Raw genomic sequence first — 14,586 nt, forward strand, 5'->3', positions numbered from 1 at the left:
AATGGACTTGGAAAAATTCCGCATTTTTAGGTATAACTTGTCTGGAATGTTTTTACGTTTGGGGAGCGTGCCAGGTGCCCTTGACCTGGATTGGCCACTGTCGGTGACAGGATGCTGGGCTAGATGGACCTTTGGTCTTTCCCAGTATGGCACTACTTATGTACTTATGTGTAGCCCTGCCCTTCCAGAAAGCATCTCTTCCTCACACAAATCCGAACCCCCCACCGCCAAATAACCTTCAGAACTTATCCATGGCAAATCGCTGGTAGTCTAGAGAGACAGGGGCAGGAACAGTCTCCCTCTGCTCCCACCTCATTGGCACTGGGTGCAAAATGGTGTCACTGACCTCAAGTTGTAATCTTTCTGGTGCAACTGGGGGGGGGGGGCAGCCTTCCATAAAAGGGCAAATTAGGATTTTTGAGTTAAAAGATGTTTAGCCCTGCTCCCCCACCCCAATGTGCCAGGGAATTTCTCTTCAGTGTAAAGGACAGGAGGTACAAACTTCAGCAGCAGCCATTTATGTCAGCCTGCCCTCTCCCAGAAACTACATTACTCATGCTCTAGGAAGGCAGTACAGGAAAATATAATATATCTTTATTCAAATCTAATATCCACAGCTCAAAACAGAACCACAGACTGTATACACATCAATTTGTTTGTCACAAGAGACTTTTCAAATTCAGCATCTCAGTCTTTACCAATCACAAAATGTCACCATTTAAAAAATATATTAAATAAATAGTATATAAAATGTGTGTGATATTCAGTGTATGGCAGGCTCCCCTTCCTGTTGACTCAGAAAGGTCTTGTCATAATTCTTATACAGGGACACCAAAGACTCTAGTTCTAGTCATTCTCCCTAACACAACTGATAACGTTGTGTTAGTAGAAACAAGTGTAAGTTGTCTGCTGTAGCTTGTTATACAATGAAACTGGGTGGTATTATGAAAAAAGGCAACCTAATTAGAATTATTATCTCAGTCTTGCTTAAGCTCCTCTGAAGATGAAAAAAAAAAAAGACTTTGAAAAATATGAACTGTGGCCTTGAGGGTAAGCCAGTGCCAAGCACAAACAGTGAGTGTAGCAGTTTGATTCCTTGCCATAGATATGACAATACTGCATCAGTAAGACATTAAACAGTGTAAAATTTGTAAGGAAACTGAAGGGGGAAAGAAAATATTCAAATTTTACCACTCATACTTTTGCTAGTCTGTAGATTTAAAGACAACAGCTGTACCACAAATTAATATACCAGCTATCTGGCAACTTCATGTACTCTGTTCTATGCTCCCCCTCCTGCCCTCAGCAGCTGAACCCTGTTGGTCTGGCCTTTCAGTGCTTTCCAGGGGGCTCTCCCCTGCTTTTCTACACCTCAGAATAAGCCTTAATAGTCCTGCGCTTGCTTGCTACATTCAGTTACAATTTAGGAGTGCTCCAGTGCTGTTCATTCCAGTTGTAACTGACCACACATGCTGTCCAGGACATTTATGCAGGACTCCAGGTGCATGGCTAGTCTCTGAACTTTGGCCCTCAACACTGCTTGGCTCCCTTTAGTGGCTTCTTCTGAATATTTTGGCACTAGGAAGTCATGTGAGCCAGAGAGTACCATAAAGCGGACGGAGTCACTGGGGCCTTCCTCTGCGGCCCAGGGATCATACCCTACAGTACCCGGTGGCTGCTGTGTTAGCTCCAGGCATTCCCAGATCTCCTTCAGCTGTTTGCGGCAGGCCTCGTCAATTTCCCGTACCTTTCTCAGCTCCCTGGAGCTGGAGAGGGCCAGAGACACATCAGAAGTGACATTAGCTGCCCCTCCAGCTGCTGCAACCCCCAGGCCTACTGAGGAGGCCAAGAGGGATGCCCCAAGGGTGATGGGAGTGAGTGAGAGGCCAACAATTGCAGTGACCGCACCAGCTATACTCAGGCAATTCCCCGTCAAGGTGGTGATGACAGACCTCTTGTGAAGCTTCTTGATTCGGGCAGCAATTTTGTGGAGGCGCATTACATGATCATGCAATCTGTTTCTCTGGTCCACCAGAAACAACACAGACTGGCTGGTGGGATTGGAGGTGGCGTGCCAGGACAGGGCTGCAGCTTCATCTAGCATTCTGCAGAAAAACAAACAAACAGTTATTATTGCAACTGTTACTAGACTGGAATCATAGAAAGATAGGACTGAAAGAGACCAGATGAGGTCATCTAGTCTATTAGATCACTCAAAGAATGATGATGCCACACCCACCCCCATCCCTCAGGGCTCCTACCTGATGTAATTGGTTTCCAAGTTCACCACAATGACCCCAAAGTCACCTTCTCCCCCCCTTCCTGTGCCAAACAACTGATTTCAGCTAGGGATGTGCATTCTCTTTATTTTAGTGTGCTCAGCATTCCAGCTTTGGATTAGAATCAGGCCAGTGAGCTCTAATGCACTCATGTCCAAATTATGGGTTAGATCACTAGTGGGGTTTGAGTTTAATGAAATCATTAGAAGTTATTTACAGAACAGCTCCCATCTTTTCTAAACAAGTATGTAGTAGAATTTTCACAGAACTGAGAAAAATGCAGATTGATTTGAAGTTTAAAGCCATTGCACTGTGAAGGAAATCTGTCATTTTTCTACTGTCCTGAACAGGAAAGTGTGGGTGCCATTTTTCCAATGGACATTCAAAAATCAATACAAGTGGCTCAAATACATTTAAGGAAATAGGCAGGCAGTCTCTCGTAGTTGATAGTGAAATTTAAAGGACAGGGTAAAAAACAGATGCCCTAATGCTCAGAAGCAAATGCGAGTGCTAGAGGCAATTAGTGCCGCACTAGTGCCTGCATTTGCTACCACCGAATGTTCAGAGCCGGCGAGCGCGTGAAATAACGAGCTCGCCAGCTCTAACGCAATGAGCATGCAAATGCACAATAAATAGGTAATTACCTATTCCTCTCCTATGCTCAGCAGGCAGCATGCCAAATAAGGGTGCTCCTCCCGCGGCAAACCCTATGACAGCTCAGAGCTGGCATTAGGGTTTGCCAGGGCATTGGAGAGGAATGGGGAGACCCACAAAGCCCTGACGGTCCAGTGGACCCCAAGTCCTCCTGCCTCCATGAAGACAAGAGAGCCTGATGGTTTGGTGGACCCCCAAACACGGGCCTGGAGGTCTGGTGAACCCCAGACCCCCAAACACAAAACCAGTCCCCAAAAATCAATAAGTTCCTGGTGGTCCAGTAGGACTCTTAGCCCCACTGATCTCTCCTCTCTGAAGACTAGCCTTGGTGGTCTAGTGGTGGTTCTCTTCCCACCTTGGAGGAGGGACTAGGGCTGTCAATGTCCTCCTGCCGGATGCCTCCTCAAAATGGAGGTGCCCTGCCCGGGATGCACTGGACGAGGCTTAACTACCCAGTTTTCTCCTGCAGAAGAAAAGCCTGGACCTGTCAAACCTCTTCTGCGGGAAGATTATGCTCGAGCACATGCTCCAAAAACTCCTTCATGATCATCGCTATGACCGTACTTATATTTGCATGTCATTAGTGGTGACCATTAGGGAGTTCATTCCCCGCGCTGTTCTGAGCATTGGGGCCTTTGGGGCTCCTTTTACAAAGCAGTGCTACCGATTAGTATGTGCTGAATGCAAAGAAGCCCATGGGAACAGAATGGGTTTGTTTGCATGCAGTGCGCTGCTAATCAGTAGCGCCGCTTTGTAAAAAGAGCCCTTAAATATCACAGCCCTCTTTTCATTCTCATTACCCTTACCCCCCCCCCCCCCCACCCTTACCCTTCCGCTCTACGATTCCCTAATGTGTCTGTTCCACATTAACCTTATTCTGCCACAACATCACTTTGTATTTGTTCATACCGGAATTGGCGAACACCTCTCCGGTACTATGTAAGCCACATTGAGCCTGCAATAGGTGGGAAAATGTGGGATACAAAATGTAACAAATAAAATAAATTACTGTGTCTTTGTGCCCTCACCACCTTAGCCTGTTGACACACTGTCCGTAACAAAAAAACAAACAAAAAAAAAAAAGAGGTTTTTTTTGTTCCTTAGGTTGTCTTTGCTCCAGTGCTACGGATATGAATTCATCAATACACATCTGATTTGTCAGCATACCATCAAAAATTGAATGTATACTAAATTGATTTTAACTGTGCTAAGTCAATTTGCACACACTGATAAGTTCTAACACAATTTCAAAAATTTGTATTAAAATGGATGTGTGAAACCAAACAAAAACGGGTTTTAAAAAGTCGCAAAAACTCAAGTAACTGGAAAGCTTCTTGCCCTGTTCAATGAGTCACCTTTATCTCCGAGTGACCTCACAATTACCATATTGGCAGCAGTGTGTACAATTTCCAGGTGGCGATTAAAAATTCATTGGCCTCTTCTATACACTCAAAGATTATATGTTCATTCACACATTTTAGAAAAAATAAGGAAACGAATAGATAAAAAAAATATTTTGATTAACCATGCAATTTTGTTTCTAAGCCATTATTAGCTCTTTAAAGTAGCTCCACAATCTAATTTCACACTGAAAATGAATGAAGGAAACTCTGGACATACCTTTCCTCCCCCGTTGTTGGCATCCTGAAGTAAAAGCTTTACTGCTAATTGCAAGCTGGTGTGCTTACTGCTTTACTGTATTTATAGCGCCAAGAAAGGGACAGCCAATTCCAGCCAGGGCTGCGATGACCTCACACCGGGATCCTGTCATTTCCTGCTGCCCTGCCGAGCCCCCTTTTGTTCAGTTACTCGAAGGCCGGGAAATGACGTGCATGAAAGGGGCTCTAGTTAGGAACAGGACAGGGCGCAGCCGAAGGGGGCATGCTGCTTTCAGACGTCACTGCAGTGCAGAACACGAATAGAATGTTTGCACTTTGTTGGGCCTCACGCGCAGTTTTTCATTGCTGCATCCTTCCCTTTGCTAGTAAGCTTGCAGTAGTTGCTGGAACTGTTCAAAGCTAGAGAAATAAAATCATTGCCCTTATCACAATAAATAAAATGTCCTGATGTTCAAGGTCAACAACTCAGTTATGGTAAAGGTATCTTCATGAGCTGGAAACACCGATAATCCTGGCGTTTTATTGGATCTCTTTAAAAGGTTAGCTGTGTTAGTCTGATGTAAAAACATTGACAAAGGCAGGTGGTACTTTATAGACTAACCAATTTGTTGATATGAGCTTTGGAGGATAGAGGCAAAGTGAACTGTGGTTAGCCCTGGGGGAATTAATTCTGTGAAAAATAGTAATTCTTTGTTCAAAAAATGTGAATATTATGCAAAATTATGTACACTTTGTAATTTTATTGTGCACAGTTCACTCTTTATAGTGTCTGGCCGCTGCACCCAGGCATGAAATATTCGCACGCCCCCACCCTCACAGTAGTTTCCTTCCTCAGCTTCCACCTTCTCCATTTCTCTCTTAGGGGGCCTTTTACAAAGCTGCTCTAGCATTTTTAACTCATGGTAACAATCAGCTGGCGGTAAACACTGAGACACCCAGGGTGTCACAATTTACCGCCAGCTGATTTTTACTGCAAGCTTAAAACGCTAGTGCGGCTTTGTAAAAGGCCCTTTTAGTTTGTGTCCCCTTCCCTCCCTTACCCTTGGGGCTGATGTGCAAAACTAATGTCGGAGTTAACAGAGGCTTAACACTGAGTTTGTGTGCACATTATTATAGTAACATAGTAGATGACGGCAGAAAAAGACACGGACGGTCCATCCAGTCTGCCCAACAAGATAAATATTTGTACCTGTCCTTTTCAGGGCACAGACCGTATAAGTCTGGCCAGCACTATCCCTGCCTCCCAACTACCAGTCCCGCCTCCCACCACCAGCTCTGGCACAGACTGTATAAGTCTGCCCAGCACTATCTCCGCCTCCCAACCGCCAGCCCCGCCTCCCACCACTGGCTCTGGCACAGACTGTATAAGTCTGCCCAGCACTATCCCCGCCTCCCAACCACTAGCCCCGCCTCCCACCACCAGCTCTGCCACCTAAACTCGGCTAAGCTCCCAAGGATACATTCTTTCTGAACAGGATTCCTTTATGTTTATCCCAAGCATGTTTGAATTCTGTTACTGTTTCATCTCCACCACCTCCCGTGGGAGGGCATTCCAAGTATCCACCACTCTCTCCGTGAAAAGTACTTCCTGACATTTTTCCTTTATTATGCACTGAATTATGAATTATGCACTGAATGCTCCAATGGTTTCAGCGTGAGCACTGAAACCATTAGCACAAACTACATTAACATGCATTTAAATGCATATTAATTAGGTCATTGCCTACCTCACAGCCATCTAAAAAAAAAAAAACCTTCACACAGGTGTTTAACATGGGAAACTTTAGACCAGGTCTGGGGCAGCATAGAAGAGTTGGTTGAGAAGAGCAGGTGTCTAGCGGCACCCCTTCTCTCCCTCCAACCAAACTACCCTTTACTCAGCGTGTAGTTAGACTCTGGAACTCGTTGCTGGAGAATGTAGTGACAGCAGCTGGCCTTACGGAATTTAAAGGGGGGGTTTGGACAGATTCCTGAGGGAACAGTCCATTGAACATTATTAAATATTTTTTTGAGTTTTGCCGGGTTCTTGAAGCCTGGATTGGCTGCTGTCGGAGACAGGATGCTGGGCTTGATGGGCCCTTGGTCTTTTCTCAGTATGGCGGTGCTTATGCTTATGTACTTATGTACCCTGCCCTGCTTCCCTCCTCCCAAGTCAAGTCTACCTGGCCCTACCCAGCCCCCTTCCCCTAATTAAAAAAAATACCGTGGTGGTGTAATGAGCCCCCCCTTCCCACCCTGACCCCTAGCGAGCATCAGCTTGAGGAAAAAACATTCTAAAACTACAAGAAAACATAGAAGACCTGTCAAATTGAAACCGCTGCAATATCTGAATTCTTGGCATAACAGAGGGTGCAGAAGGTGCCAAGAAGATAACATTTCTATCATCTTTAATACCACAACTTCTTGGACTAATATTTGATACTCCTGTGAAAACTGACAGGGTGCCCTGTCATAGCAAAAATTCTCTGAGGACAAACAGGACAGTATGTACACATATGTGGGTGAAATCATTCACAGAGCTTATGGCAGGTTGTACCACGCATGCATGATGTGCCTTCACACCTGCGCGACTCGTCAGGGATCCACAGAGCAGAGAAGTCGTGTCTTCAGACTTCCTCTGTCGTATGGTTTTGTTACCTGACAGCAAATCTTTTTTGCTGGCGTTTTGTATTAGTAGCATGGGACTTTTTTTTTCTTATTTTTGTTCCTTTTCCCCTTAGTTGTGTAGTGCATGTGGCACTTGTTCTTTCTTTTTCCATGGCTCGCGGGCTACTTAAGCCTGAGCTCCCAGTTGGGGCCCTTTTCTTTAAAAAAAAAAGAAAAATGTTTTTGTCTGAATTGAGGCATTTGATTCAGTGACAGCCAGATAGCCAATTTTGGGTGGGCCTGAACCCAAAATGGGTGAGCATAACATTTTCTCTCTGCCCCACCCCTCACTCCCCCAAATCTTCACACATCCCCTGGCACCTCCCTCCTTAAAATATAAATAAGTTAGCTCCCCAAATTGTGGCAGCTGAAGATTTCCTCTGAAGCTGGCCAGAACTCTTTTTTTTTTTTTTTTTACCAAGCTTGGCAGGCAGCAGCAGCAGCTCCTTGAGTTACTGATGCCGGCACCCCACTCATGCTTAGTTGTTGGTGGCTCAAGGATGCTGCCAACATCTGCTAAGCTTAGTAGAAGGGAGTGTTGGCTGCCTTCAGAGGAGGTCCTTAGCTAGTGGGGCTTGGGGATCCCCACCAGCTACAGCAAGGGTCATGGCTTGTGTTATACATTCTAGGGCCCAGGGCAGAAAATAAAGGCAGCCCCCCTTCAATTCCCTCTCCTCCCTGCCTCCCATCCCCAACTGCCATTACAATCACACCAACAGACCCTCACCAAATACAGACCAAGGATTCACAAATTAGAAATAAAAGACAAAGATTGAACTGGGAACCTCAGCATGTACTGCAACAGTGAAGAAACAAAAAAACAGAAATATATTTTCTTTTCTACTGAACACAATAAAAAGACGTATGCTAAGCACATTTTCTAAGTTAGAAAAATTGAAAATAAAATGTCTTTTTTTCCTTTGTTGTCTGGAAATTTTATTTTCCAATATGTTGGTTTCAGTTTCTCTTTTCCACTTTCCTGGCTGTCTTCTGCTAATTCTTCAAGTGGCTGCTGTCCATTTGTCTTTTCTCCTCTTTCATTCCATTTCCTCACTACACTTGCCTCTGACATATTGATCTTTCCATTTTATCTCTTTCCTCTCTTTTTTTCTTTTTTGCCTCTCTGGTCACTCAAATTTCACCCTCTTTTTATGTTTGAGATACCTATCAAATTTCCATCTCCTTCAACCGCTAGCTCTCCCATTCCCCATCTCTCATCTCATTCCTTCCCCAGTCTTCCATCTACTCCCCATTACCACATTTCTACCCCCTGTAATCACTGTTCTCTCTTTAATGTCCTTGCCACCCCCCCCCCCCCCCTTGGCCTCTCCCACATGGTTCCACCATTCCCAGTGTCTCCCTACCTCCACCCTTCTAGCCCAGCATCTGCTCTCTTTCTCTCCTCACCTTCATAGCCTATCTCTCTTCTACTCCAACCCCCAGCATATTCCTATCCTCTCTTCCCTCCTGCCCCTCCCTCATGGTCCAAAATTTCTCTCTTTCTCTCTTCCTTCCCACCTATAGTCCAGCATCTTTCCCTCACTCCAGGTCACAAGTACCTGGCAGAAACCCAAATATTACATTTCATGCTACCAATCCCATGGCAAGCAGTAACTTTCCCATGACTGTCTCATAGCAGACTATGGACTTTTCCTCCAGGAAGTTGCCCAAACCTTTTTTAAACTCAGATACACTAACCGCTATTACCACATCATCTGGCAAAGAGTTCCAGAGCTTGACTATTCGTTGAGTGAGAAAATCTTTCCTCCTATTTGTTTTAAAAGTATTTCCATGCAACTCCTTGAGTGTTCCCTAGTCTTTGTACTTTTGGAATGAGTAAAAAATTGATTCACTTCTACTTATGCTACACCACTCAGGATTTTTATAGACCTCAGTCATATCTCCCCTCATCCATCTCTTTTCCAAGCTGAAGAGTCCTAACCTCTTTAGCCTTTCCTCATATGAGAGGCGTTCCATTCCCTTTATCATTTTGGTCACTCTTCTTTGAACCTTTTCTAATTTCGCTTTATCTTTTTTTGAGATATGGCAATACTGTATGACTGGGAGTTCCTAATTTACATGTGTATTATGTAGCAGCCCAATTTAGGCCTATCTGGGATTGGCAATCACAAAGTGGGTTAAACCATATGTACAAATTGAACAGTCTTATTGTACTGGTGGCCTTTTACATCATTTGCCCTGAATATCGAATACCACTCCAGACCATCTTGTGATTACCAATCCATACCTTAAAATTATCTTGCACATTTGGCATATGGAGATGAGGATGGACTTCTTGGTTGGTCCCCATTACCTTCATCTTGGAGGACCTACAGCACAACAAATGCTTCAAAGGCTGGGAGCATAAGGACCTTTTTTGCGGTGTTTCAATTGTTTGATAAGAACTTAAAATCTTTTGAAATGTTGCAAAAAGAGTTTTGTTTAGAAAAAGGTGACTTTTACCACTTTTACAGATTAGACGTGGTTTTACAAGACATAGCATGGAGATCTACTCTACTTAGGGACTGGTATCCTTGGGAACAACTTTTGCATCACCATCAATCCTCCAAAGGTCTTATTTCAGCCTTATATAGTATTTTTAAACCTGTAGAGTTTCTACAGTTTCGATATATGACTGCATGGGAGCACGATCTTAAGTTATTTTGGGACCACTCCAACTGGGAAGGTATTTTGCATAATAACTACAAGATGTCCCTATTGATCAAAATCAAGAAACATAACTATAAGCATTATTGCACTATTGTCTCACTCCCTCTCGGCTTCACACTTTGTATGGCATTCTCCCCACTTTGTGCTGAAGACATTGTGGATTCTCGGGGACTTATTTCCACATGTGGTGGGAGTGCTCTGTTATACACCTACTCTGGTTAGTGGTACAAGGGGAGACTGCTGAAATCATAGACCATCCTACTTGGTCCTTTACCCCCAATTATGCCTCTTGAATGTTGGCATGCACAACCTTAATGATGGCTCCCAAAAGGATTTTTAAAATTGCTTTACAGTCGCTAGATATGAGATTGCCAGATTATGAAGGTCACTCAAGCTCCAGCCTTGGTGGACTGGAGAAACAGACTGAGGTATCATTGCTGATGGAAAAACTGACTGCTATTAAGCAAGATGAGAAGCAGCAATTTACTTGCTCTTGGGCCCCGCTGCAAGCTCATTTGGATTCTTGTTAGTTGTGCATAACTGTTATTTATGACCCCTTCTGGTGTCTCTGTTTGTGGGTATGTGGGGAAGGGAGTTGGGGGGAGGGAAATGGTTGATAGCATTTAGATTTTGATGTGTTGGTCTTAGCAGATGTTCTTGCTGAAAAAACTTCAATAAAGATTTACATTGGGGGGAAAAAAAGCAGTCCCAGCACAGACCCCTGAGGAACCCCACTATCTATCCTTTTCCATTGAGAATACTGACCATTTAACCCTACTCTGTGTTTTCTATCTTTTAACCAGTTTTTAATCTACAATAGGATATTACCTCCAATCCCATCCTTAGGAGTCTTTCATGAGGTACTTTGTCAAATGCCTTTTGAAAATCTGGATACACAATATCAACCGGCTCACCTTTATCCACCTTTATCTATTCACCCCTTCAAAAAAATGTAGTAGATTAGTGAGGCAGGATTTCCCTTGACTAAATCCATGTTGGCTTGGTATCATTAATCCATGCTTATGTATATACCCTGTAATTTTGTTCTTTATAACAGTCTCTACCATTTTTCCTGACACGGACGTCAGGCACACCGGTCTATAATTTCCTGGATCAGCTCTGGAGCCCTTTAAAAAAATTGTCATTACATTGGCCACCCTCCAATCTTCTGGTACCATGCTTGATTTTAAAGATAAATTACATATTACTAACAATAGCTCTGTAAAGTTCATATTTGAATTCTATCAGTACTCTGGGATGTATACCATCCGGTCCAGGTGATTTGCTACTCTTCAGTTTGTCAAATTGCTCCCATGAAATCTTCCAGGGTTACAGAGATTTTTTTTTTTCAGTTTCTCTGACATCAGCATTGAATACTATTTCTGGAACTGGAATCTCTCTCACATCTTCCTTGATGAAGACCAAAGCAAAGAATTATTTTAATCTCTCCGCTATGGCCTTCTATTTCCCAAGTGCCCCTTTTACCCCTTGGTCATCTAGTGGGCCAATTCTTTTACCAGCTTCTTGCTTCTAATATACATAGAAAAGTTTTACTCTGTGTTTTCAAAGACTCTCTTTGCCGTCCTTATCAGCGTTTTGCATGGACTTGCCATTTCTTATGCTGTTTCCTATTATTTTCAGTCAGATCCTTCTTCCATTTATGAAGGATTTTCTTTTAACTCTAATAGCTTCCGTCACCTCACTTTTAACTATGTAGGCTGTTTGGCCTTCCTTCTTCAATACATGGAATATATCAGGTCTGGGCTTCCAGGATGGTATTTTTGAACAGCATCCAAGCCTGATGTAAATTTTTGAGCTTTGCAGCTGCACCTTTAAATTGATATTTTGACCATTCTTGGATAGTCTCCTTGGATACAGTGGCGTAGCAAGGGTGGGGCGGTGGGGGCGGTCCGCCCCGTCTCTCTCCTGCCACCACCTGCCTTTTTTTTTAAAAAATCCGTGCAGCCACGCAGGCAGCGCTTCGCGTCTGCCCTGCGTGTGCTGTGAAAGAAGTAAATCGTCAGCGCTGGCTTCGGGGCTTCCCTCGATGTTCCGCCCTCGAGGAAATAGGAAGTTACCTCACAAGAGGGCAGGACATCGAGGGAAGGCCCAAAGCCAGCGCTGGCGATTTACTTCTTTCAAAGCAGCACACACAGGGCAGACGCGAAGCGCTGCCTGCGTGGCTGCACGGATTAAAAAAAAAAAAAGGCAGGCGGTGGCAGGAGAAGAGGGTTCTGTGGCTTCAATGGAGGGGGAACGGGACTAGGTCATGGGGGAGCTCAGAGGGGAGAAGGGGATTGGAGAGGGGGTGGGGAGTTCAGAGGGGAGAATGGGGATTGGAGAGGGTGGGGGTGCTCAGATGGGAGAAGGGGATTGGAGAGGGTGGGGGTGCTCAGAGGGGAGAATGGGGATTGGAGAGGGGGTGTGGGAGTTCAGAGGAGGGGTGCTCAGAGGGGAGAATGGGGATTAGAGAGGGGGTGGGGGAGTTCAGAGGAGGGGTGCTCAGATGGGAGAAGGGTTATTGGAGAGGTGGGGGTGCTCAGAGGTGAGAAGGGGATTGGGGAGGGGTGGGGGAGTTCAGAGGAGGGATGCTCAGAGGTGAGAAGGGGATTGGGGAGGGTGGGGGTGCTCAGAGGGGAGAATGGGGATTGGGGAGGGTTGGGGGAGGGGTGGGGGTGCTCAGAGGGGATAAGGGGACTGGGGAGGGAAGTACTCATGGAGAAGGGGTCTGGACACTGGGGGCTGAAAAGGGGCAGGGGCTGATACTGTGGGAACTGGGGGCTTTAAAGGGGACAGGGAGAAGTGGCTGGGGCTGAAGCTCGGGACTGGTGAGAGAAAAGGGCTGGGGTTGAAACTAGGGGCTGAAAAGGGGACAGGGAGAAGTGGCTGGGGGCTGAAGCCCAGGACTGATGGGAGAAAAGGGCTGGGGACTGGTGGGATAGGGGGCTGAAAAGGGTGGCAGGTGGGAGATGTGGGCTGGAACTGGAACTAAGTGCAGGTGGAAAGAGGGGGCAGAGAGAGGGGACAGACCCTGGATGGAAGGGGGGGGGAGCGTGAGGGAGGGCAGACCCTGGATGGATGGGAGAGGGAGGGCAGAAGGATTGAAGGGGCAGAGAGAAAGGGCAGATGGTGGGTGGAAGGGGGAGAGAGAAAGAGGGCAGATGGTGAATGGAAGGGGCAGAGAGAGAAGGCAGACACTGGATGGAAGGGACATTAGAGAGGGCAGACACTGGATTTCAGAGAAAGAGCAAAGACAGATGCTGGATGGAAGGAAGACAGTGATAAGAAGATGAGGAAAGCAGAAACCGGAGACAACAAACTGTAAATAAAATATATTTTTTTATTTTATGGTATAGTATTGTATCTGTGTTTGTGTGTTAATAAATGTTTATAAATAGAATATATAAACAAGGTAATCATTTTATTGGACTAATTTTTAATACATTTTGACTTAACTTTCAGAGAACAAAACCCCCTTCCTCAGGTCAGGATAGGATACTATAACAGCACTATACTGTATTGACCTGAGGAAGGAGGTTTTGGCCTCTGAAAGCTAAATATATTAGTCCAATAAAATGGTATTTTATTTTCTATATTTGTTTTATTTCTATTTGTTAATTTGTAAAGTGATCGGATTTGTTAGTTTTTTCAAATTTTATATTTTGCACAGTACTAGGGGACATTTTCTGTTTCTGTGGTGTTGCATTGTATGCAGAGTCTGGCATCGGGGGTTCAGTTCAATTTTTGTCTAAATAGAAAGTTTATGATTACTTATTCTATAGTGGATTAGGGTGTATCTGTGTTTGTGAAAAAGACATGGCTTTCGGTTGGCATTGACTGTGCAGGATCGACGATCTGTACTAATCTGTCTGTTTTCGTTTTACAATAGGTGAATTGATGTTCTAGTGCTCACTGCAGCGTTTAAGATGCTTGTGTGACTTGTAGAAATGACTGCTTATGGTATGGTAGAATTGCGCTATAGGTCCTGAGTGTTTTGTATTCTCGGTATGCCTAGTACTGGATTGGGGGGGGGGGGGGGGTGTTAAAAAATGACCGGCCCCGGGTGTCAACTACCCTAGCTACGCCACTGCTTGGATAGTCTCCTTTTGAAAGTTAAATGCTAATGTATTGAATTTCCTGTGTGTACTTACTCCAGAGCTTATATCAAATCTGATCATGTTATCACTATTATCAAGTGGCCCCAGATCATACACTCCACCAAGGACTAGGTCTAGGATTTTTTTCCCTCTTCTTCTTGGCTCCTGAACCAGCTGCTATATAAAGCAGTCCTTGATTTCATCAAGGAATTTTACCTCCCCAGTGTGTAATGTTACAATTTCCCAGTCAATATCAGGGTAATTTAAAACACCCATTATTATTGTGTTCCCCCGTTTGTTAGCCTCCCTAATTTGAGATAAAATTTCTGTATCTGTCTGTTCATCCTGGCCTGGTGGACAGTAGTACACTCCTATCACTATCCTTTTCCCCTTTACACATAGAATTTCTATCCATAGGTATTCCAAGATGTGTTTTGTGTCCTGCAGAATTTGTAGTCTACTCGATTCGAGGCCCTCGTTAACATATAATGCCTCCACCAATTCGATCCACCATATCACTGCAATATAATTTATACCCTGGTATGACAGTGTCCCACTGGTAATCCTCCTTCCACCAGGTCTCAGAGATGCCTATTATCTTTTAATTTAGTGCAATATATT

At 44.6% G+C, this 14,586-nt stretch overlaps 1 protein-coding gene across 1 annotated transcript; it reads right to left on the reverse strand.

Moving 5' to 3' along the window:
• Positions 1 to 503: 503 nt before the first annotated feature.
• On the reverse strand, positions 504 to 4,661 carry APOLD1 (apolipoprotein L domain containing 1). The gene is made up of 2 exons (XM_030189982.1): positions 4,554 to 4,661; positions 504 to 2,105 (listed from the first exon to the last, which is right to left on the reverse strand). Exons 1-2 carry the CDS (start codon positions 4,574 to 4,576, stop codon positions 1,445 to 1,447), a joined length of 684 nt encoding a protein of 227 aa, XP_030045842.1. The 5' UTR covers positions 4,577 to 4,661; the 3' UTR covers positions 504 to 1,444.
• Positions 4,662 to 14,586: the final 9,925 nt, after the last annotated feature.

Source organism: Microcaecilia unicolor, chromosome 1, assembly GCF_901765095.1.
Source record: "Microcaecilia unicolor chromosome 1, aMicUni1.1, whole genome shotgun sequence".
Lineage (NCBI taxonomy): Eukaryota > Metazoa > Chordata > Amphibia > Gymnophiona > Siphonopidae > Microcaecilia > Microcaecilia unicolor.

Coding starts and splice junctions, on each gene's coding strand:
- APOLD1 (XM_030189982.1), bottom strand. CDS start 4,576: ATGCCAACAACGGGGGAGGAAAG. Junction 2,106..4,553: donor CCAACAACGGGGGAGGAAAG/GTATGTCCAGAG, acceptor GTTTTTCTGCAG/AATGCTAGATGAAGCTGCAG.